The sequence below is a fragment of the Anolis carolinensis genome, chromosome 1 (genome assembly GCF_035594765.1).
Source record: "Anolis carolinensis isolate JA03-04 chromosome 1, rAnoCar3.1.pri, whole genome shotgun sequence".
Lineage (NCBI taxonomy): Eukaryota > Metazoa > Chordata > Lepidosauria > Squamata > Dactyloidae > Anolis > Anolis carolinensis.
The window spans coordinates 349,015,914-349,041,436 of record NC_085841.1 but is presented as its reverse complement, the minus strand read 5'-3'; the positions used below and the strand labels follow the sequence as shown (position 1 = coordinate 349,041,436).

The 25,523-nt window shown below is 37.5% G+C and overlaps 2 protein-coding genes across 9 annotated transcripts in view; one reads left to right on the top strand and one right to left on the bottom strand.

The window, feature by feature from the left end:
* The first annotated feature begins 361 nt into the window (after nucleotides 1–361).
* mok (MOK protein kinase) lies at nucleotides 362–24,083 on the top strand. 5 transcript variants are annotated; one of them, XM_008115755.3, is made up of 12 exons: nucleotides 362–485; nucleotides 3,082–3,196; nucleotides 3,885–3,974; nucleotides 4,606–4,676; nucleotides 6,085–6,163; nucleotides 6,494–6,542; nucleotides 8,304–8,479; nucleotides 9,142–9,243; nucleotides 10,489–10,662; nucleotides 10,917–11,022; nucleotides 13,267–13,470; nucleotides 13,551–24,083. In XM_008115755.3, exons 1-12 carry the CDS (start codon nucleotides 437–439, stop codon nucleotides 13,629–13,631), a joined length of 1,296 nt encoding a protein of 431 aa, XP_008113962.1. In that variant the 5' UTR covers nucleotides 362–436; the 3' UTR covers nucleotides 13,632–24,083. The 5 variants fall into 5 exon arrangements, with proteins under 5 accessions (XP_008113962.1, XP_016851008.1, XP_062824553.1 ...); XM_016995519.2 differs by having other exon boundaries at nucleotides 8,301–8,479; XM_016995520.2 differs by lacking the exon at nucleotides 362–485 and adding an exon at nucleotides 517–710 and having other exon boundaries at nucleotides 8,301–8,479.
* The window catches only part of wdr20 (WD repeat domain 20), a 58,612-nt gene continuing 52,016 nt past the window's right edge, over nucleotides 18,928–25,523 (bottom strand). For all 4 annotated transcript variants that reach the window (XM_003224071.4, XM_008115756.3, XM_062968481.1 and 1 more), the window contains one exon: nucleotides 18,928–20,070. In XM_003224071.4, coding sequence (XP_003224119.1) covers nucleotides 20,017–20,070 — 54 coding nt within the window. In that variant the 3' untranslated portion in view covers nucleotides 18,928–20,016. The remainder of the gene's footprint in view (nucleotides 20,071–25,523) is intronic.

Genomic DNA, 25,523 nt, shown 5'->3' with positions numbered 1-25,523 from the left:
ATCTGGAAGTGCAGACTCATATAATCCAGTTTAAAGCAGAAAACCTGGGATCAGATAACCCAGAATATCAAGGAAGAAAATCTCACAATGTCAAAGAGATAAGCAAACACTATGAAGGTTCAAAACATAAAAAGAATAAAATCCCACATTGTCTGCTTTGAAGTGGAATATATGGCAGTGTGGACTCAGATAACCCAGTTCAAAGCAGATACTGTATTTCGGGTTATTCTGCCTTGATATTCCAGTTTAAAGCAGATAATGTGGGATTTAATTCAGCTGTGTTGAAGGAGCCAGTGTCACTCAAAGAACAACAAAAGGCTTTTTTCTCAAGGGGACTACTGCGCATGCGAACAAAGGAAAGGCGGAGGGGGGGGAAGAGGGAGACGGCGCGCATGCGCACACCTGACGCATTCGGGTGGGAAGACGGTGTGCGAGCATGAAGACCTCGCTGGGCTTGCCGCAGTCGATCGTCGGCGAGGGCGGAGGTGAGTGACTGCGCTTGCGCCGACCTTTGATAGGCAGGGCAAGGCAGGGCGTGGCGTGGCGTGGCGTGCGCCTGGCTGGCTGACGCTCTGCTGGGGTTGCCAGGGTGACGGGGAAGACAACATGGCGCGCTGACAAGGCGAAGAGGAAGGGGAGGGGGAGAGACTGTGGCTGTTCTGCGACCGCGCCCCCTCCCCACCGGAAGGAGACCCGGCGGAGGATGAACAGTAAGGGGAAAAGGGCCCGTTGAGGAGGGTCGCAGGCCTGGGCTGGGCCTCTTTCCTTTTCGGGACATGGGGGGAAGAGAGGGCCCAAAGTATAGGAAGGAAGGAGGCGGGACATTTCCTCCCCTCACAGAAAGAAGCCTTGTTTTGTTTCATTCTGTGGAGAATGAGATGAGGGAAGGGGTTTCTGGTTCAGAGAAAGGAGAGAAAGGCTTCCTCCATTTTATGCAGGCACTGAGGGCCCTTCCACACAGCCCTATATCCCGGAAGATCAAGGCAGAAAATCCCATATTGTCTGCTTTGAACTGGAATATATGGCAGTGTGGACTCAGATAACACAGTTCCAAGCAGATACTGTGGCGTTTTCTGCCTTGATATTCTGGGATATTCTGGAAGGGCCCCCAGAATATCAAGGCAGAAAATCCCACAGTACCTTCTTTGAACTGGGTTTATCAGAGTCCATATATTCCAGTTCAAAGCAGATACAGTACTGCCATATATTCCAGTTCAAAGCAGATACAGTACTGCCATATATTCCAGTTCAAAGCAGATACAGTAGAGTCTCGCTTATCCAAGTTTCTGGATTATCCAAGCCATTTTTGTAGTCAATGTTTTCAATATATTGTGATATTTTGGTGCTAAATTCATAAATACAGTAATTACAACATAACATTACTGCGTATTGAACTACCTTTTCTATCAAATTTGTTGTATAACATGATGTTTTGGTGCTTAATTTGTAAAATCATAACCTAATTTGATTAGTAGGCTTTTCCTTAATCCCTCCTTATTATCCAAGATATTCGCTTATCCAAGCTTCTGCCGGCCCATTTAGCTTGGATAAGTGAGACTCTACTGTAATGTGAGATTTTATTCAGCAGTGTGGAAGGGGCCTGAGTCAATGCGTGAAGTGCATCTACATCAAGCCTGGGCAAACTTGGGCCTTCCCTCCAGATGTTTTGGACTCCAACTCCCACAATTCCTAACAGCTGGTAGGCTGTTAGTAATTGTGGGAGTTAGAGTCCAAAACACCTGGAGAGCCGAAGTTTGCACATGCTTGCTATGTGCAGTATATGTGTCTCAGAAGTATTTTTCAGTGCCCGTCAAACAACTTGTTTTATATCATGCATTCAAGAGACAAAATTAAGATTTTGATTAAAAAATAACAAATTTGGTTTACTCACAACCTTCATGTGCTCAGCATACACAGATACAAAATTTCTCAGTCCAGTTTCAGATATGTTTGAGATTATTCTCTGTGCCAACCGATCAGGGCATCTCTTACAGTAAAACAGCAAGCGTGTGATCGGAGGTCTGAAGTAGTCTGTAGTCTGTCTGTCTTTTATAATGATCATTAAATCTCTATGCCATACTACCTCTCATACCGTAAAACTGCCACACATAAGCAGCTTTTGTTGTAGCAACACCTGTAATCTCCTTATGCTCTTCAAAGGCATAGCCATGTTCGGCTGGAATATCATTAGGGCAAGGGACTGAGAAAATGAAGTTGGTGTAATAAGTTACAAAAGTTTATGCTACTAGCTTTGTCTTCTGTTTGTCTTTAAGAGGCTACAAGATCCTTTTGTATATTCCTTGTGCTTTGCTATTTGTAAAGTTTGACTCTAACATCTGAAACACACAGGGACCTGGAACACAAATGATAACGATATTAAAATATCCAAAATAGAAGTGTTCAGTTGGGTGTTCTATCAGCCACTCTCCATCCTTGTGGTGAAAAATCTGCAGAACTTGTCAACTCTAATTTCCATCTAATTCTCTCCGCTCCCATATACATCGCTTCTATAGAAGTTGCTTCTAGACATCTTCTAGAATTTCTCATGACAGTTAACATCTTTGGAATGCTGCTAGCTGTAATGAAGTTCTTTCCAATATAAATACACTACTAATACATATAAATAAGACTCTTTACAAACAGCTCTACTGCAAATCCACTTCCACAGTGTCATGCTTTTCTATTGAAGCAAATGTCTATTTGTGGGATTGTTTACAGTGTAGCTTAAACATGCAAGATTCTGAGCTCCCGAATTCTGTATTTCCAAATCTGTGTTTACAAAGCAATAAACCATTTTATGCCAGGGGCATATATTCTATTGACATTATTTTCCTGCTGAACTCAGATTTAAAATCAATGTAATTAAAGGGCAGAAATCCACACTGTACTGTAATAATTAATCTGTGCAGTTATTCAAACAAGGCTCAACTCCACCTATAAAGAAGTGTGTGATTTGAATAAATAACCCACAATTCTAAATTTATTTTTATGAAGCAAAATGTTTTTAAAACTATCCTAAGGAAATTAAGCATACAATCTGTACTAGAATTTAGTTTTCTTTTTAAAATTTGACCTTTATAGAATACAAAACAATTGGCAAGATTGGAGAGGGAACCTTTTCTGATGTTCTGAAGGTCCAAAGTCTGAAAGGTGGACAGTATTATGCATGTAAACAAATGAAACAACATTTTGAAAGGTAGGTATAGCTGCATTTTGAATGCTTTTTTAAAAAAAAATGGAACTATCACATGTAAATATTTCTTTAATCTTCATAAACAACATTTGATATAAAATGAGATTCTAACTATTATAAGTGTAATAATAATATGCTGTGGATGCCTTGGAAGAAGAAGAGGGATGTTGCAATCATGACTTTTCCTCATACAGAGCTTGACTGACATGAGCATATATATACAAGCTTGCTCTTCTTGATCATGAAGAGCAATAATAGAAACCAGAAACCATCTGTTGCATGAATTTGTTAGTGCATTAAAATATTCTTTTGAAACTCTGTTTCATATATCACCGCTATCAAAAGTGAGAGAGATGATGGCTACAAGTAATGCCCTCCAGCTTTGAAACTCTTTTCCAAGAAGCCTCCATGCCCATGAGAACTACTATTAAAACATTTTTAAAATAATAAAAAGCCTCCAGTGCAGTACTAGAAGCTTTTAGAGAAGAGAGACCATTAGAAGGTCTTAGTGTACTCATATAACCATGGGCATGCATCTCAGATGGCTTCTAGAATTATAGCCTGTATGCGCTGGGTGTGTTTTGAATAAAAAAGGAAATCATGTTGAATTTGGGTGGGTGTAAGAATGTCTTAAGAGAAGAATTATAATCTTGCTGTAGCCTGATCTTTTCATTTTCAACTCCTTTTTTAGTATTGACCATGTGAACAATCTGAGAGAAATACAAGCCTTAAGGCGACTGAATCCACACCCAAATATCCTTATATTGCATGAAGTGATTTTGTAAGTCTACATGAGTTCTTTACTTTTGCAACCCTCGGTATTCTTCTCTTGAATTTATGTCCAAGTATTTAATGGCTATTTAACTTTCCCAACAAGTCTTAATCTCAATAAAATTAATTTGAAGCACGATTGTCTCTATTTTCTTCTGGAATGATGAAATTCAATCTGTTCTTGCACCTGTACCCCCAAAATAGGAGGAATTATAGTGGTATGGACAATTTGGAAAGGCTGAGACTGTATTTCTTGAATATGATATTCCTCATGATGAATCAACATTTTCTACACAGGCCATGTGTACACATGTTAAAAAAGAAATTAGTTTTATTCCACCCACACCAGAAGTCTCTGATTTACTTGTGGTACCAAAATGGAAACACCAATAGTATAAGAAAAAAAGGAAACAAAGGTCCAAGAATGAAAGTGTTTCATTTGTAATTATGGAGGGCCATCTTATGCTATGTTCCCAAAGATGAGCAAGTAATACTATAATATCAAATCTAGTATCTATAATACTGTAATATGATATCTGCTATTTTTGTGTGAGAGAACATCTCTACCCCCCAAAGATTAAAGCCATTACTTTCCCTTTCTTTCATAACATTAAATTTAAACGGATTTTTTTTTTCTTTAGTGACAAGAAATCTGGTGCTCTTGCATTAATATGTGAACTTATGGACAAGAATATTTATGAACTGATCAAAGGTATGTAGATTATGCTGTCTCCAGAATAATACTTTAGTCACATTCCATTTATTCCACTATGCAAAAACGCAGTTGAATGTTGAATATGTCCAAAAATAATAAATAGAACATAGTGACGATCACATGATGCTTGTAGCTGTGGAAAGACCTTACATGGACAGACACAATATATCTTATTGGAAGTAGACTGCGTTGTCAAAGGCTTTCATGGCCGGGATCACAGGGTTGTTGTATGTTTTCCGGGCTGTATGGCCATGTTCTAGAAGTATTCTCTCCTGATGTTTCGCCCACATCTATGGTAGGCATCCTGCCATCACAACCTCTGAGGATGCCTGCCATAGATGTGGGCGAAACGTCAGGAGATAATACTTCTAGAACATGGCCATACAGCCCGGAAAACATACAACAACCCAGTAGACTGTTTCTTTTGTTATATATGAAAGAAAGCAGATAAAAGGATTAGAAGGCAGAGATGATACCTCTGTGTGGAAAATGGTATTTTTCTTGACATAGCTCCCAGAATATTTCAGCCAGAATACTCAGTTATAGTCCAAAAGGGTAAGATTTTCCAGGTTCTTGTAATAAGATCTCAGTTGAACTTCAGTTCTCTTATTTATTATGATTAAGACAAAACTATGTTCCCTTTGGAGCAATCTGGTGTGAAGAAGTTCCTTCCACTAGTGGAAAATATTTGTTAAAAGACCTCTAGTCGGTTTTTTTGCTTTTAACAGCTCCCCCCAAAAAATGATATATTAGGAACAGAGGATCAAAAGCTGACCTTAAATTTCAGTAAGTTTTATATGGGAGTCTTGGTTTTCAAGTAGTTCAAGCCTTATTAAAGGTAAAGGTTTCCCCTGATGTTAAGTCCAGTCATGTCTGGGGGTGGTGCTCATCTCCATTTCTAAGCCGAAGAGCCGGCATTGTCCGTAGACACCTCCAAGGTCATGTGGCTGACATGACAGCATGGAGCTTCATTACATTCCTGCTGGAACTGTACCTATTGATTTACTCACATTTGCATGTTTTCAAACTGCTAGGTTGGCAGAAGTTGGAGCTAACAGCGGGCGCTCACTCCGCTCCCGGGATTTGAACCTGGGACCTTTCGGTCTGCAAGTTCAGCAGCTCAGTGCTTTAACACACTTCGCCACCGGGGCTTGTTGCGTAAGGAAAAACCCACTGTCAAACAAAAAGGCAGTGTATAGATCTCTAACCAGTTTAATATGTGTTGAAAACCTATACCAGAAATCATACTGACTACTGCATTTTCCACCAATGCTAAAAAACACAAACAGTGCCACAATTTATATGTAGAAAATCTCCTAACAGCATTAAAAAATTAGCCAATGGCAATTAGCCAATTAGCCTTTTATATTTAACTCCCATATTTTCATTTGATTCTAAATTCTAGGGAGAAAAAAACCACTGCCTGAAAAGAGAATAATGAATTATATGTACCAGTTATTCAAGTCTCTTGATCACATGCACAGGTAGGACAGCCCTGTTTTTCCCTTCTGTGTTTTTCTCTTACTCTTTCCCCAAATGTATTGCTAATTGGGCTAATATTTGGAGCGTCCCATTTGCCCATCTAAGATGCTGCTGTGAACACATTGAAGTAGAGGAGGGATGGATGTTTCTCACAACACATCAGTTGCCTTTTTTGGGAAATCCTCCAGCCTTAAGGGATGGCTTTACAACGGAAATGTGAAAAACTATTTTGGAACGACAATGGTGGTAAAGGGGGGGGGGGGGGGACTTTAAATCACTCCCATCTTGGTTTATACGTATTCACCTTCCTCTCAAATCCTCTTTTTGTATAGGAATGGAATATTTCACAGAGACGTGAAACCAGAAAATATATTAATAAAGGTAAGAATTCTCTATCAAGTTGTGCTGACTTCATGAATTTCATAGGGTTTTCTTACGCAAGGAATACTCAAGAGTTGGTTTCCTATTTCTTTCCTCTGAATGCAGCCTGTAGCATTTTAATTTCATTAAAATATCTGTATTTCACCAAATATCATAGGAACCCAAGGGAGCATATAGGTAAAATATAGAAGAATAATTTTATAAGACTACTAGCTTTGCCCGGCCACGCGTTGCTGTGGCTTATGCTTTCAGAGTGTTGTTCTTTATTTACTGTCCTGATTTTAGAGATTATATTGTTCTGTATTATTATATCACAGTAATTATTACATATTATATTTATAATCTTATATTATCTGCTTAGAACTGGATTATATGAGGCCCCTTCTACACAGCTGTATAAAATGCACACTGAAGTGGATTATATGCCAGTGTGGACTCAAGATAATCCAGTTCAAAGCAGATAATATAAGATTATAAATGGGTTATATAGCTGTGTGGAAGGGCCTTGAGTCTACACTGCCATATACTGTAATCCAGTTTAAATCCAATAATCTGTATTTTATAGGCAGTGGGGAAGAGGCCTAAGTGAGGCCTAACTCTGCCTGTCCCCTGGGCTGAGTGGGTTGCAAGGAGACTAAGTGGGCGGAGCTTAGCCTTCTAACTGGCAGCAATTGGATAAAAACAATTATTCTTCTCCCTCTAATTAGGACTTTATTTTTCTTTTCTTTTTGTTGTATGAACGTAGAGGCATAGATGAGGGGTTGTGCTGCCAAGTTTAATGTTTCTGGGATGTGTAGTTTTGTTGTTTTGTCCTAGGCCGAAATTTCATTACCCTTTTATATATATATAGATAATTGTTTTAAATTATGCTGTGGGTTAAAATGGGTTAAACAGGAAAAAGGTGTAAAATAATGGGCATTTGGGGGGGAGGGGATAAAGCAGTCAGAACCCATAGTAAAAGTTAAAACACTGAGTTTTTAGTGCATTCCAGAATTCACCCAGTACCGCATTGGCTCCAATTGGTCCTCCAAAGGGAAGGGATTTCACCATCAGGTTTCCACAGTTGAGAAAGTCCAAAAACTCATTTTTGTTTTAGGTCCAGGGTTAAAAAATACATTTTGCTTCTAATCTCATAATTTTCTGATCAAGATTCAGATGCCCTTGCTTTTCAATTTATGATGCTCAACTATTTTCAGTTTCTGTCGGCAAAGAAAAGCAAGATACCTTTTGTAAACCAGGCCAATCTATTTTAATCCATTCCAAAGTGACAAACTTGTATTTTTTTCTTGCAGCTTTCTAAAGTGGTAGTGTTCAAATCTATATTCATGTCTTCCAAATATTGTAGATACTAGCATGAGTTCAGTTTTTAGACCAAATTGAATTAATTGCACTTACGTGCTGACCTAATCAAATTTGTATTGATTCAGGGGGTCTGTTTTAGTTGTGATTAAGATTTGAGTAGATGCTATTGCATATACAGTTAATTCAAAAGTAATGCGTGCCCCAGATATTAACACAATGAGAACGGGAAGGAAGATTTCCTTCTGATCTTCAGTTTATATATTAATTATATATCCATTTAAAATACTTCTGTGTCAGACCCCAACCCAGAAAGGCTTCCGAGGCAACATATAAGAAAACAATTACAGCAATACAAATATCATTTTTAAAACATTAAAATATTGTTATTTTTAAAGTAGATGTTAAATTTTATCTGAATGTCTTTTCATTTGAGATATAAAACTTACATTCTTGCAGCAGGACCTTCTCAAATTAGGGGATTTTGGATCCTGTAGGAGTATACATTCCAAACAGCCGTATACAGAATACATCTCTACCCGATGGTACAGGGCACCTGAATGTCTTCTGACAGATGGCTACTACAGCTACAAAATGGACATCTGGAGCGCTGGCTGTGTGTTTTATGAAATTGCAAGGTACATTATTTATCTGTAAAGAATAGATTGTTTGACCTTCTATTACATCCACACTGTAATCAGGCTTGTGCAGATGTTAGAACTGTTCAGACATGATAAACACTGAGAAGCTGCACTCAAGTGGTAACAGCACATGCTTAGTGTGGAGAAGACTCCAGATTCAGTGTCTGGTACCACTAATAGCACAGTCTTAAGGGCACATCATCGAGAACTTTTGCCAGTTAACAAACATTACTGAGCTGTGTGGATGTATGGATTGAATTGTAAAATTCAGTAAAATTGTTTCAGATGTTTGAGCTTTCCCCCTTTTTTGCAACCTTCTCTTTCCTGCTACTGAAATCTTTTTCCTAAAGTTGCTTATAGCATTCGTGCTGTTCCATTTTTAAAAATGCTGAACACAACACATTGCCGGGGGGGGGGGGGGGGGGGGGTAACTGAGCATCATATGTCAGTTTTATAGTTAGTAGTCCTCATTGTCCTCTCATATCTGATACCAAAGCAAGATGACAACCACCACTAACATTGTTAAAATATTGTGGTAACTAAATAATACTATTTAAGATTGAAAATGAACAGTTCTCTTAACACAACAAAAGCTTAGATTTGTCTACTCGTGCGTAATTTTCACTACTTACCAGTTTAATTCCTGATTTTATTTCTAGTTTCCACCCTCTTTTCCCTGGATCTAACGAACTGGACCAAATCTCAAAAATCCACGAAATTATAGGTACTCCCCCCATGAAGGTCCTTAATAAATTTAAGCAGTAAGTATAATGTAACTTCTCAAATCTAACAGTGCATTCAATATATTATTAAGATTATATAAAGTTTCTGATTTATATTGTCTGCCAGCTTATAGATGCATTAGGCTTTGAAATTTAATGCAGCCTGTGCCCTATTTCATCAGAGTTCATTGTATAGTCATACAAGAGATTGGGGTCATTTTATGAATGTGTTTGATTATTTAGCATCTACGTTTCCATTTAAAAATAAGCTTCGAGTTTGCTTCATTGCAGGTGTGCTGTAACTAGCAGAGACATTTCTGCTCATAGCTCTCGAAACAAGATGCATCTCGAACCCCTTTCTAGTTTTCAGTAGACCTGTTTTCACTCATCTGATTCCATTCTCTACCTATACACTTTAAACCAGGGCTTCTTAAACTTTTTCTGTTCACATCTCTTTCTGCCAGAGAAAGTCTTGCATGACACCAGGTATATAGGTATATAAACAAAATAGATATAAAGATCAAACAGGTTGATGATATCTGGAGGCCAGTTTTGGTTACTAAGTTTTAAAATGCTCCTGCCATGGCTATGTATAAGTAAAAGATTCACTTGTATGAATCACAAAAACTACCACCATAATCCCTATTTACTCAGGTTGCTTACCAGTTAAAACAAACATGGGCAAAAGCCCACAGCAAGCAAAAAGTTTAAAACATACTTAAACTATCAAAAAAGTAAAACCAATTGAAACCATAAATCAATAAAAGAACCCAACAAATAGGAAATGTAGCACATTATGCAAGGCCTGTTCTTCCTAAACAGCCATGTCCTCAAAAGGCCTGCCAAACAAAAAGGTCTTCACCAATTGTGGAAAGAGCAAGGGAACCTGCCTAGATTTCCTCAGTGCAGCGACAGTGATGTTAATACTGTAAATTCTAAAGGTGAGCTAATTTATTTGTCAAGCCTACATCATTTCATCACGTTATCAGTAGCTGATGAAGAACTAAATCCAGGCTTCATTTCTTCTTTCTTACCTGTGTATTTACTCTTAATAAGAATACATTTTGAAGGAAATGATTGTACTGTTCCTTTTCTGATGTAAAAGACAGTATTTTAATTGAGATTAGCTGGAGTGGGGAATCCTTGGGGTAACTTCCCAACCTTGAAAGAATAGAGTGGTTGAATGAAGAACAAACGTGTCTTCAACTATGAAGATTGGATTTATAAGGTCTAGTGTTTCTCTTCCTTATAAAATAAAAGCTTTCTTTTGCTGGCTTAATGCAGGTCAAGAGTGATGAGCTTTGATTTTCCAATAAGAAAAGGGAAAGGAATCTCTCCATTTATGCCTAGTCTATCCAATAAGAGCCTTTCACTTATATATGCAATGATACAATATGATCCCGATGAGAGAATTTGTGCCCATGAAGCATTACAGCATCCTTACTTCCGAGAACTGAGGTAAGCAGTGTCCCAGTTGTTTGACAAGAACTAAACAATTAACTTGGATTTGGAAATGATTCCAATAGGAGCATGACTGCTATTTATAGCATCTACAAAAACTTAACTCACAAGTTCTAGGTAATTAACACCTATATTTTAACTAATTAGCATAACTGGGAAACTGACTATGTTATGATGATTTGACTCTCTAGCTGATATGAATGAATTTCAATTTTTGTATCTGGTATTTTGTCTGGCTTTGCACTGAACAGGTGGGCAGAGAAACAGGCCATGCGTAGAAAAATGAGATTAGTAGAAAATCCATTAGAAAGAGAGTCCCTCAACTTGCGGCGTATTGCAAAGGAGGATCAAAGGCAGGTAATCTTTAAATCAAGGACAAATAAATCTATTTAACTAGTGTTGTTTTGACTTGCAACAAAATAGTCCTGTGTCAGATTTGATTAACAGAACCCAAAGGTGAAACATGTTTTAAGATTCTTGGCATCAGAAGCTTACCCGATTTGTGAATATTTTTGCTATATCCTAACATTGCCTGTCTAAGTACGACACATAAATTCAACAAGGCTTTGCAAAAATACACTGCCATAATTATAGACTGGAATAGCAGTGTACTGTGGTAGCACGGCATTCAGTCTTTTGAAGTAACAATGTAACAGCATGCAGTGAAGCCACACTTGAATACATTACTCACACATTTTCTGGAAATTATTATTTGAGCAAATTTGAACTTGTACCCAGGCTAATATAGCCAATATTCATTAATCACAGAATTATTCCAAGGGCACCAACAAAGCACTCTTTTATTAGTTCCTAAAACAGATTTTATGGAAGTAGCAGAATTCTTAGGTGGGAATTACCATATTCTCCTGGGGTTGTTATACAGTAGAAGGGGGAAATCAAGCATAGTGAGACATAATATCTAGACTTTAAGAAAGCTGACTTCAGTAAAAAATTAGGGGAAAACCAGCTGCAATCACGTAATCAAGACCATTAAATGAGAAGGGAATTGATGACGGGAAAGCACTTCTTAAAAGTGAGATATCAAAGGCACAATTTCAAACTGTTCTAATTAGGAGGAAACATGGGAGGTGTCTACAGAAACCAAGATGGATGACAAAAGAAGTTCAAATTGAACTAAAACTTAAAAGGGATGCACACAAAAGGGAGAATTCGCCAAAGAGGAATTCTAACAAATAGTATGTGTAGAAAGAAAGTCAGAAAAGCAATGTAAGAGTGATCTCAGATTTGCTAAAGAGGTTAAAAACATTGAAAAGCAAAAGAAGACCTAAGGAGATGGTAGAGTCACTGTGTGGAAATGGCAAAATGCTAACAGGGGACAGAGAAAAGGCAGAATCGCTCAACACTTTTCCTGGTCTTTTACCAAAAGGAAAACCATGCTTAATATGGGGGAAATGGAGCAGATGGTGCAGTAGGGGAAATGCAGCACAGAATTTGTAAAAAGGTAACACAGGAATACCTGGTAACTCTAAATGAATTCAAGTCTCCAGGACCAGATAAACTACATTTAGGGGTATTAAAAGAACTGGAGGGAGTAATCTCAGAATCAGTGGCAGTAGTCTTTGAGAATTCCCAGAGAACAAGAGATGTCTTATCTTCAAAGAGGGAAAACAATTACCAAACAATTACCATCCAGCCAGCCTGATGTCAATTCAAGAAAAGATTCACATCATTAAACATACAGTATGTAAGAACTATAATCACTAAACGTCAACATGATAGCATTACAAGCATGGTAGAAGAAAGCTATGGATATAGCATACTTTGATTTCAGTATGGCCTTTGGCTAGGTTCCATGATATTATTGGAAACAAGCTAGTAAGATGTGGGCCACACAATGCTACAGTTAGGTGGATTTGTAATTGAAAAGCTAAACCCAAGGGGTGTTCAACCAATGGTTCTGCTTCAGATGGAAGGCCATCTGTCAAGAGTGCTTTGTGTGTTCCTGCAGGGAATATTGGGGTCGGATTGGATGTTCCTTGTCTCTTCCAACTCTGATTCAAAATGAGTTTGTTTTAGGCTGAATTGGAATGTTTGTCCCTCCTCTAAAATTAATGGCAGTGAAGAACACTAATTTGTTTTCCTGTTATCCACTTTTGGCATGGATACTTTTTTCTTAATTAGGCTTTTACTAATCTATTTGAAAATAGTTTTCCTAAAACATGTTAAGCAACATAGGAGAGCTGCTAGTAATTTAAAAGTAAAATTGCTAATCCAGGAAATATTATGTTCAACAGAAAGAAGTATTGGGAGTGTTTGTGCAAGGGATGTAAAAACAGGCTTGGGAACCACATGCTAAGGCAGTGCTGCACTTGGCCCTTCCCTGCTTCAAAAATATTGGAATGACTAAACTAGATGTATTTGTTCCCACTTTGATCTAAGTACATATCAAGACTACTATGCATGTTTTATTTTCATTGACGTGACACATGCATGTATGCATGGGGTGGAAGCATTTGCATATATGCAGACCAGCATGGGGCAGCAGCAGAGGGCCATATGTGAGTGGTATCAGACGTTTGACATATCAAAGTGCTAATTCTGTAAAAAAAAAATGAACCTGTACTTTTATATTTCAAAAAGAACTTTTTTAGGCAAACCCAGGAGTATCCATTGGGACTTCATGGACTTCCCTATGCAGTAGAGTTGCCAAAAGTGACAGTCCCTGCAGTCACCAACCTGACTTCTTACTCTAATCCTACATTTCAGTCAATTTTTGCCCTCCCAGCAACAAACAGACAAGTCCAGTTGTTGCAGCCTATAACTTATTTTGGGACACACCATAAGGTAATTTTGCCTTGTCAGATTACATATAATTTTACAGAGACAAATTACAGGCCATTGTAACTTCTATTGTCTTTCAACAGTCTGAGAAACAGAAAGAATTTAAATCTCCTGTGAAACAGTACCATTTGCCCGCTCTGGAACGAAGAGGTGGAGGATACTGATGGACCAAGAATCCCTTGTGCTCTCCATATTCTTTTAAAGGTACACCAATGGCAACAGTGCCTTATACCCTCACATGCTGCATCAAGACATTACAATAACCCCATTCCTTTGGGACTTACTTTTTTTTTTAAGGAGCCAACTGTAAAAGCACCATTTTTGTAGCTCAGAATGCACCTTGATTCTTTTTAATTTCCAAATATACAAAACTTTTGTTTTCCCATAAGTGGATCATATTTTTAATTGTGCTGCGTTGTTAGAATGATTTTGTTACAATTTTTATATTAAATGTTATATTGTCTTTATTTATGACATGTTAAAATGGTATTTGTACTTTTTAAAAACATTACTGTAGAGGTATTATTGTACTCCGCCTTATTTGATAAGTCATTTGGTCGTTTTGACATTTGTGCCTGCTTATTATCGTCTGGTATGTGTCACACTATCAACTTTGAATGTAATCATACAGATAAGACTCTCTGAAATTATATATGTAAATAAGCAGATTGTTTCTGCATGGATTTATAATGGCACAGTTGAATCATTGTTGCTATTGCCTTTAGACATTTTCCTATAGTATGGAAGTTTGAACACTGAAAGCAAATTTTGTACTTCAGTCATTTCAGGTTACATTGTGCATTTGTGCTAGAAGACCCACTAATATATGAAAGTAATCTTGGGGCAGAAATAGTTTCTTGTAAATACATTATTTTTTAATCCAAAAACATAAATAGCTGTGTTCATCTGGAATATAAATATGCAAAGGGATCTTGTAGCCAGGCCCCGTCTAACGTTGAAGCAGCTGAAGCCGCCGCTTGGGGCGCACGTCAAAGGGGGGCGCTGTCGAGGCTTTGACAGCGCCCCCGAGTAATTATAGCGCTGCTGGTGTATCGCGCGTGCGATAGAAGCACCGCAGAAGGAGGAAGGCCTCCAGGAAGGCCTCCAGGAAGGCCTAGCTCTTCTCGTGAGGCCTGGCGAGAACTCGCCAGGCCTCACAAGAACAGCTAGGCCTTCCCAGCCGCCGCCGCCGGTATGTGGGGAGGGGGGGAGCAATTTTGGGGGAGGGGCGTGGCCCTAGGTTCGCCTACTAGGCGAAATTATCTAGGGCCGGGCCTGCTTGTAGCATTTTAGATACTCGCTTGAGAAAGAGGTTGGTAGCATAAAACTTTAGACTTGTGTGTGCACACTTAAGTCTATGAAAGGTTATGTTACCAACTTCATTCTCTAAATTAGCCTATAAAGTACTACAAAAGATCCCTTTCCATAATTTTTAAAGTTTTCCTTCCAGAGTTACCAAAAGGCATTTAGATTCTCTCTCTCTTTTTCGGGGGGGGGGGGGGAAATCTAGTTTTGAAAAGAAACCATCAACATTAGAGAGATTATGTTCTTTGGAAAAGATATTATTTTCCAAAGTAAAAGGATAGTGTGATTTTAAAAAAAAAATAATGCTACAAATTAGTCATCAGAGTAGGGAATCTTAACAGATAACACTGCATTAACTGGTTCTTATATCCATCAACAGAAACCTTAGAAGAGAAAACCTGTCAAAGAATCATGGCCATACAATTTTTCCAGAATTCAAAAAATGAACAGTCAGACAGATAGTAGCCAAAATCTTACCTTGCAGCTTGGAGGTAAGCTTTTCTTAGCATGTTTTGCAGAAAAGCTGCAGGGATATTAAAGAGGCGTCTGCCCATGCAAATCTCACAGTACAGAAATAATGTGTTTTTCTGTGCATTAAGAAAGAATTATCTTAAAGTGACATTTGGGTAAAGCAACAAGATGCTACTATGAGTTGAATTCAGATTTGCCCTTTGGCAAACAGAAGCTCTTATATATTTATGTGAAGGACTGAGAGACAGTGGAAAATCCTGTTGTTAAAAAAGGGTTATTCCCATCCTCCTCCCCTCCACAACTGTTGTGACCATCCAGACCAAATTGAGGGAGGTACTTCATGGCAGAGATGATGAAAAATGCTTCTCCACCCTCCTTCCTCCAGCACGATGTTCTGTTCACACAAAGCAATAAGAATAAGAGGCATAAAAATGTCAGATGCTTCCTATTCTTGCAACAGAGCTAAAAATACAAGTACAGTAATTTCAAATGAAGCATTTACAAACACCAGCATTTTGTAAGTTTAATCATTTAATCCAGAATGTCAGGCACATGACACTGGGCATGCTCTTGTTAAAACAATAAACATAAATATTTTGGATCTGGGGATATTTTTGTTTTAAGACTTCAATTGCTATTGGAAAAGTGTAATGCAATTTAAAGACTCATGGATCCTGAATATTTTGAAGCATAAATGGGAATGATCTAGGATCCATGTGGACCTTTGAGGAGACACAGTACTGTAGAGCAGGCCTGCACAACATATGGCCCATGGACTGCATGTGGCCCACACAAGGCCTTGGTGCAGCCCACCGAGCCCACCCACCTTCACCCCACTCCCCCGAGTTGCTTCCCTTTCTAATCATTTTTTGTGGATCTGGGTGGGCGGGGGGCTTTCCCTTCCTATCCATCATGGGGGTCTGAGGGGAAAAGGGGGGGAGGGAGGGAGGAAAAAGAAGCAGGAAAAATAGAAGGCAGGGGGAGGGGAAAAGGGAGGCAGGAAACGGAAGGAAATCAAAATTCAGAAATGGTGTATTGGTTTGAACCTTGAACTGTGGCTTTGAACTGACAGGGTGTCTTTAGGCTGGTCACATTCTCTCAGTCTCAGAGGAAGACAAAGGCAAATCATCTTTGAATAAATCTTGACAAGAAAACTCTGTTAGAGTCACCTTAGAGTTGCCCAAAGTCTGAAATAATTGGAAGGCACGCAACAACAATCCTAATCATACCTTACTTGGAAAGTGAAGTGCTAAACTATTTGCAGCCTCAAGAGGCTTCGCCTACCTAATGTTGGCCCCTTTCTACTGACAAGTTATGCAAGCCTGGTCTACAGGATCCTCATAAATCCTTTGAGCCTTTCAGCTCAAAGAAATTTTTTGATAACACTCCCCCCCCCCCCCCCCCCCCAAAAATTACAGTAAACTGTTAACCAGCACCCATGGGGACTGGTAGATGTCAGGCAAATGCAGTTTCTGGTTAAGTTATTATTAGAAATAGGCCTAACAAATATGATAACCCATACTATACCATAAATTCTGTATTAACTTGATGTTAATATTAAAATACAGTAATTAAAAGCAAATTAAGACATAACTCTACCCTGGATTTTCAAAATTCTGAAGCCACTCATTACATTATTAACTTCTGGAGGGATTTCAGATTGAGAACTTTGGAAGAACTTGGGATCAAGAACAAGTTTGTAAGTTGGACTACATTTGTTCCTGGTATTTCCTGTGCAGATAGTTTCAGTTCATGGGTGGGTGGGAAAGGACCTTTTTTATCTGCTTGATATCCTGAACAGTGCTTGCAAGAACAGAGAACTATGATTTAATAATAACCTTAATAATAATAAGCTTATGGACTTGAGTTCTTATAGCAACCAAGGTAGATCTATTTTTATGAGACAGAGCTGGGCTCCCTGTAATTTTCTATAGTCAGAAGATAGGGCTTCAAATCCAGCATTTGTTTGAACAGTTCCCCACCACCACTAGTCATGCAGAGTTATCAAAGATATTCATTATTATTTTTACAGCACTCTTTTTATTTTAATATGTTCCCAGACCTAGTGACAAGCCTATATAGCACATGGGAAATTGAAAAGGTGTATCCAAAAATCCACCAGGTAGTCATGTCTATGTACCAAAAACTAAAAATAATTTAATTTTGGAAAAGCTTTGTTTTTAGGCTAGAAATTGTTAAACCTTTACAAAAGCTAGCATTTTAGGAAATATTTGTCCCCAGCCTCTTCATGCGGCCACCTTTTGACATATCACACTTTGGACAAAGTAAGTGCTTTGAGGAATGGATACAGATTCCTTGTTAGAAGGAAGTGTGTCTCAAGGCAGATTACCAATACTAAACTATATGTGATAATTTGAGACAACTGCTCATGAAGCCTCTTAACGCACTGCCTTCTGAAGTACATGAAAACACAGAAAAGTTACTTTTGAAGTAGATAGCTATGCAAACTCACCTGCTATCCAAATACTGCAAAAAATCCAAAAACCCAGAGCCTTGTATTTAAGTAATATGTAATAAAGTCAGGTGTAGTTAAATAGTTTAGTGATTACAGTAAGTCGGAGCCAAATTTCATTCTTGCCACCGGAAAACAAGATGAAGGTGACTACTGCTTCCTGGGAACCATACAGAGCCAATGGTTGGATGTTGCAAATGGCTTCAGTAGAACTGGAAGGGAGAAAGCAGTAAATATTGCTACCATCCCCAAAATACTGAAGGGTTCAGATATCTTCAGTGGTTAGAAAGAGACATCCATAGAACCTGAATCTAGGATAGCTTGCTGCAAACTGAAATAATCCCTTTAATCTTTTTTTCTTTCACATTTTAAATGGCAGGACAGAGGTGTCTCAAAAGTGCAGTTTCCCCAGTGCAAACCTACTAAAATGTCTTGATTGCAATCTAGATACGTCATTTAGGTATATCCAAGGGTAATATATACTCATATGCTTCTGAAACATGCTGTTCAAAATGGGATTCATTCCCATGTAATGAAGATGATCCTAGAAATGTATACCTATTTGAGTTTTGGATCCAGCAAAGAAGCATAAATAGATGTACACTGTTAAGATTGAAAACAAAGAAACAGTCCTTCTCAACAAGGCAGTTTGAAGAAATTCAAATCTTGGAACAGAGTTGTATAACCAAGTGTATCCTTTGAACTGCAGCCCCAACAGTTAGAATTTTTTCTTTTCAGCAGCAATATCAAGAATTCATGGCAGCCCTTTCCCCCCTAGTTACACAGCCGTGTTTAGGCAATGAACTGAAATTGAGAAGGAGAAAACTAAGCACACATTTTTGCTGCAAGTCAGGCCGATATCGTTTTTGGTATCACAATATATGGAACCAATCCCCATAGTTCTTGCTGTTGCAGGTCACATTTTCTTTCATCAAAAATACTGGATGGAATTTTACAATCTTTAGTATGTTCAAATGTTTTTAATAGTAAGTAATCAAACAGCAGGTTGTATAGATTTTCAAGTCTATCTCCCCACACAAGGCACCTGTTTTTCTTTAAAACACCGCTTACTTTGGCAAATTATTCTGTATTGTTGATGCATTTTGCAGAATGTGGAGCACACACTGTGATTTTAAACAATACCTGAAGTTATCTACTGCCATTAAAAGATGCTAAACTATATATTCCTAATATATGAAAACAGCTAATAGCACTGTTAAATAACCGTTTATTTAAAAAAAAAACTTAGACATATCTCAGAAATTAGTGTAGTGTTCCAAAGCATAGAGGTGGAAGAAAAAGAAAACTGTTTTGAATAAAGTGCAGGGCTAAATCCAGTCTCAATAGGTAGTGAATCTGACCTGAGTAGTTTTTCAAACGGAGTATATCTTTTACAGGGATTAAAACATGTCCATACCAAAAATATTACATTCAAAATGTTACATCAAAGTTGATTTAATTTAAACAGAACATAAACAAAACCGTATATTCAAGATAGTTTAATGTTTTTTTCTGAATTAGAAATATCACTTTCTTAAATGATAAAATTACTAGTGTAATGACTGATTCCTCCCCAATCACTGAATTACATTATATACATATATAATACAGACTGATTGTAGCTGAAAACATTATTAAAATAAAATGTTTAATATACAAAGGATCTCTTCTTTCAATAACATAGCTTTAGAAGGTGTCTAAACACCCATTTAAAAGTAATTCTCTATTAGCATTAAGCTATTTAAGTGCAAACAATCTTTTTAGAAAAAAAACAAACACCTACGATTGCAGCATCCATCTTCCTGAATTACATTTCCGAAGTCAGAAAGGAATGACTTTCATTTCCCATGATAGCATTCCAGGCTAACCATCTCTGGTTTTTTAAAAAAATCAGTGCAAAAAACTCAACAGTGAATTTCTAATTTATAACACCATTATACTTTGATTTAAGAAACATTTTATTTTACACGCATATGTGTATGTTACGTATATGATTCAATTACAGTGAGAAGTATAAAGAAACTGGAAAAAAAGTTTTACTATTTTTTAATTGCGGCACCAAAAGAAGCATTTTTAAAGCAAAATTCTTCTTTGGATGAGCAGCCTAAAAATATTAGCTTTAAAAAGAGTTCATTACATTATTATTATTTTGTAGTAAAACACTATGTGATTCACATAACTCCAAGTTTACACTCTGCCTTTTAGAATTTGTGGTGTTCTCTGGCTCAACGGCAGCTCCAGATTCCATTGCCATTACTTCTTGTTCTGTGTTCAAAGATTTGCTAGTAGGAGTGTGATGGCTATACTACAGTTCCACTTGGAGAATTGGCCTGGTTTTGAGATGGCAATAAACCCTGCAAACAAAGCAATTTACATTAATCCAGCAAGAGAACCCAACATTTAGTTTTCTAGACAGTAATGTTTGCAGAATTTTAGCAGATGGTATAATTGTCTATTGAATGAATTAACTGGTAGATCACACTGCTTGAAAACCTTACAAGAATGATTTCACTATCATATAGCGTTGCTTAAAGTAACTTCTAATATTTAGCACATCATTAGGAACTGAAGGGAGGAAAAGTTGTATCTTTTGCAACAAAAACAAACAATCCAATGGTCCTTTGGAATAAAAGCTACAGTATGTGTTAAGTTTCCATGGACTACAGTTCATTCCAGATGTCTGAAGCATCCTCAACCTGATAAAGAGAGCGGTAATCCATGGAGTGATTTAAGTTTGGCTTGTGTTTTACAGAACCTCTGTTATTTTTCTTTATCCATGACCTCTCAACAGCAGCGAAAGACGACTAAGCTACAGGTTTGAATCTCTATTTGGAAGATGAAACATTCTTTCCAAATTATTGGTGTTATTTGCAGCAAACATCCAGCATACCAGTGTTTCTAGACTGAGTGGCACAGACTTCCGCATATCACCTAAAATAACAATCTCAAGTTTTTCTCAGATTCCTTATATATACCCAGGTCAGTTTGGCTTTTTTCTTGGATATAAAACTGCTTCTAGAAAAGATGAGTAGCAATCAAACCTTCCCAACTTGTAGATAACTACTCAGGCAAGCCTTGTGTCATTAGTTTCAGACAACTCATGGAAAATCCCATGGAAGTGAGTATCTTCTTATGAGGAATTCACTCTACTTTTAACTAGATCTCCTTCCCACCTCAAAGGTTAAATAAGAACTATAGTCACAGTCCACAGTTCCTAATTAATGTGTTTAGGTTTAAAATGGGGAGTTCACAGCTCTATCAACTGTTTTGTTTTCAGTATACAACTTTAGGAAGCAACTGTGGCTTATTGCCAAGCTTGTCAAAACAGCCTTTAGAAGTGGTGAATCTTGTGAGCCATTGAGTTTCACCTTAGAGTTCACTAAAAAAAACAGACTTGTTCTAAGCATCTAGAGAAGGAAGGCCTTCCAATACTTTTATTTCCAAACTTGTTTTTCTTACCTTAACATCCGCAATTCATGTTAGTCAAGCTCAAGAACAAAGTCTGTTTGTAATGCAGAATTAATTACATCCTCAGAGACTACAGGAGCTCTTTCTGACTCTGACCTAAACACCGAAATAGAACAAAAGCAGACTTCCTAGTCTTGAACTTGGGAAGATGTACAAGGAGATCCTGCATTAGAAAAGATAAGCCACTAGAACCTGCTCTACCATTTTGTCCCTTGAAAACATCTACATTAAAATGTTTGTTCCGTTTCTTGCAGAGGCAAAGAAATGACACATAATCTACACACATTAAAATTTGTTCCACACTGTAATAATTTTACATCCATATAATCAAGAACTGTTGTTCTCGATTTCTATAATACTGTGACTATATTCAGTTGTGATGGAGCAGAACACTCAACCTTTGCATACCTCCCAGCACAACCTGCCTATATCTATGGCTTTTTCCTTCTAGTGATTGGTTCTGTGGGTCTCTGGAGCCAAGACAATTTACGAAGGTTGGATTGGGGCATAGGCAGTTGTTGAAGTCAAACCTTGCTACTGCCTAGTCTTCAAAGATTCCGTAGAACACGGCATTTAGGAAAGAAGCAGCCATAAATGAATTAGATCTGTCAGAAGGTCCACACTGAATGCCTGTTTCCTCCTCAGGCAGCAGTGAGTAAGTGTAGCAAGTGGCCAGTTTTGCCCACTGCCATTTGTTGCTGCTCTTTCTCACAAGCTATTGGCTGCTATAGAATTCTAATCATTATAATCAGAACTACATTGGAAAACTAACAGAGCTTTTAGTCCTAGAGAATAATGTGTAAAATTACTGTATTGAACTAAGGGAGTCATTAAGAAGGCATTCACTCTTTTTTAAAAAGTATAGCATGAGTAAGAATTGCATGGGAAATGAGAAAGCGGAAGACAAGCAGCAGTAGCTATATGTAATGTTGATATACAACATGATAGCTTCCATGAGGCCAGGCAAAAGAGAAGCTGCTTAATTCACACTGAAATTCAAACCTCACTGTGTTGTATTTGTGTATATTATGCTGAAAACTTCAGCTGTTAAGCAACTCGTGTAGTGGTATATTGTCATTTTTACAAGATAATCCAGTACAGTATAAATGTAGGTTATTTTCTGTGTATATTATTCTACTATAATCTATTGTTATGGAATATATGCTGGACCATCATGCTGAAACTTTCTCTGCTCACCCCGAGTCATTCTTGGATTTCATCCAGAACAGGCTTCTGGGGTGCATGAGGTGGGTATCACTGAGAAGAGGAGTTTTCCCTACTCTACTGTTCCATTACCAATGCTCTTCATTAGAGCTAAACCAATAGTTACCATTACCAATGCTCTTCATTAGAGCTAAACCAATAGTTACCATACTCTTCTCTCCCCCTTTCTCTATTAAGCCAATACCTGCTTAAAACAGAAAAAACAAAAATACCTTGCTTGTCCAAACGATTTATCTCATCCGACACCAGCTAACCATATGAATGTAGCCATTCCAGCGGCTCCCATGGACCAGGAGAGGGAGATATGGTAGTGCAGTACTAAATTCAGTGGGAAATGCTTCCATCTGCACTTCCCGTACCTCTATATCAGTGATTCTCAAACTCTGCTCCTCCAAGTGTTTTGGACTTCAGCTTCCACAATTCCTAGCAACTTGTAAGCTCGCTGGGATTTCTGTTTCTAGGAGCTGAAGTCCACAACACTTGGAGGAACAGAGTTAAACACTGCTCTATACAAATGCAGTGCTGAACAAAAAGCACACATATATGGCTGTATCTTCAAATAAGCATCCATTGTGCCTGAGTGGCTAAGGAAGATAAATTCCAATTCTCTCTCTGGAAACAATCCTGAAATATTAGTAAGAAGCATCATCTCGCAAGTGCACAAAACCTGTGTATTATCTTTCGTTTCATCTTAATACATGGTAGTTGCAGATTTGTTTGGTCCATTAGTGCCTTCCATTCTTAAGTCAGATTTCTGCACCAAGAGATACAAAATCCTATGACAAACAGTTGAGGAAATGGGAGTTTTCCAGATTTGCATAGTGTTCTGTTTCTCATATGTATCAGAAGCAAAAAGGAACTCTGGCAATAATCGCAATCAAAATCATATTTCACCTAGCCGCTCTGGATTCTTAGAACTTCCAGGTTATTCACCTCCTCGTGCTGAATCTCCCCATGTTACATGATTTTTAAAGAGTAAGAAGGAGAACATTCCTTGCAAGGTATTAAATACTGTACTATTTTGATGCTTGTTACCCTGCAGAATAGGATTTTCCCTAGTATTCCTATTGGGAGTTTCTCCCAGCTCTACTACCTGAAATCATTTAGAAAAAGTTTGTTTCTAGGATTAAATCTGGGACCCTCTGTCGCTTAGTAGAAAGAGGCTGCCAGTGACTACTATTAGTGCCATAGCAATTAATAAAGTTTTCATGTTCAAAAGTAATTTTATACGAGACAAAACCATTAATTTAGTAAAATATCAGCTTCAATAACATTCAAATTCGTTTTGGGGGAAACAAGATGTAACTGAACAAATACACGGAGACTCATAAGTCAGCAGAAACCTAGATGTCCAGCTAATTCTTGTACCTCTATAACCTTAAGTAGCTGGTGTGTAGTCAAACAGCTGTATGACTAATTTGTTAGCCTAATGGCTAAATATACTGTAATCCATATGGAAAACCTTGCAATGTGATGTCTCTTATAAGAAAGTGAAATTTAACAAGGCCTTTGGTGCATTTTGTCCTTTAAATACTTTGAATGTTCTATTGAATCCAAGTCTTAACATATTTTGCATTGGTCATATAGTATAATGGTTTCATCTGCGCCTGGATTATAGTGTTCTGTAAATTCCAGAGATGCTGAACTAAAAATAAATATTTTTTATTTATTGCAATTCTGGTGGTTTCTTTTTAAAGTATGTATTTGATATTGGAGAAGTTTGATAAATTATATAAGAAATAAGAAAATAGTAAATATATTTCAGTTGCCCTCAAGTGTTATGGAAAATTATGTTTCTTCCCACACTAACAAAATCTCTGGAAATTTTACATCTTTATGCAAGCTACCTAAAAACTCTTATTTAGTTGTCTTAATTTTTTTTTAAAGCAAAAGTGTGTGGTGTGGGCCAAGAAGAACAGACTTGGTGTTTACTGAGCACATGCAAAATATTTCAAAAACCAGATGAGTTTCACTTATGCAACTTTCCTTAGTTAACATATATATGCAAATTTTAATTTTCACCCAATAGAATGAAAAGGTTTCTATTCTTTATATATGAGCTATTACACCAAGGTCTATAGATTTCTACTTTAGCACAACTCAGAAGCCATGGTAATATTTATAGGGATTGTCTTTTTTCCCTTTGTTAGTTGTGGAAGTTTCTCCAAGCTCACCCAGTTATCAAGACTAGGGACAACCCATTTAAGGATTAAAACTGGCAATGGAACAGTGAATTTCCATACACTGTTGCTGAAGCTTGAACTGAGACTCATTTGAAAATAGAAATGGCCTGGCTCTTGTCACAGGATAAAGGCCACGCAACTCAAACACCAGCACCTATGATCTCTTCAGGAAGAAATTTGTGCAAGTTCCCTGCACTGAAAATTTACACTTTAATTCCTACAGTATCAAGAGAAAAGTACAGGCAGTCCCCAAGTTATGAACACGATAGCCTGTTCAGAAGATTTCACCTCATTTTCTGTCTTTGTGATAATTGGATTTTGAAAAATGTGCATTGTTGTGGAAACAAGGATTGGTGAAAAAGCTTTAGCTGAGACACCTTTTCCCCATGACAACTCTTCCTTTCCTAGGGGAATATTTCTTTCACTTTCTGTTCTCACCCTCGTTATTAACTATGAGTAGCTTGTAAGTCAGATATTTGTAACTCGAAGACTGCATGTAATAGAAAAAGAAAGTGAAATGCTTTTAATTTAAGTAAAATTTGAATTTTTCCTTTGAAGAGAACACAAGATCTATGTGTTACTCCAGCCCTACTTGGAATTGAACATTCTCAGACTTGCTTGCAAGGACAGCAAATATACCTGAACAAATGATTAGAAATATTTCTGGTATTTGGCTATACAAATTCAGTGAAATCTGATTATTTGTTTATGTATCTTCTTAATTCTGGTGAACATTCCCAATGTGCTTATATACTAATATTAAAAAAAACTGAAAGAGCTCCTGTAGAATCCAAAAGGCATCAATTCTCCATTCCAGTGGCTCTTTAATAGAACTACTTAACCATCATAACCCATTGTTCTCTTGTTTAAGCCAGAACACCAATTTTCCAAACCCCATGTATTCTTCCAGTTATGTACAATTTAACAGTCTA

Bases quoted from the DNA above. Each gene is read 5' to 3' on its own strand.
- mok (XM_016995519.2), top strand. From the start codon at position 437: ATGAAGACCTCGCTGGGCTTGCCGCAGTCGATCGTCGGCGAGGGCGGA. The intron at 4,677-6,084 runs GTATGTAGATTA...TCTAAATTCTAG, and splicing joins TATTTATGAACTGATCAAAG to GGAGAAAAAAACCACTGCCT. The intron at 6,164-6,493 runs GTAGGACAGCCC...CTTTTTGTATAG, and splicing joins TCTCTTGATCACATGCACAG to GAATGGAATATTTCACAGAG.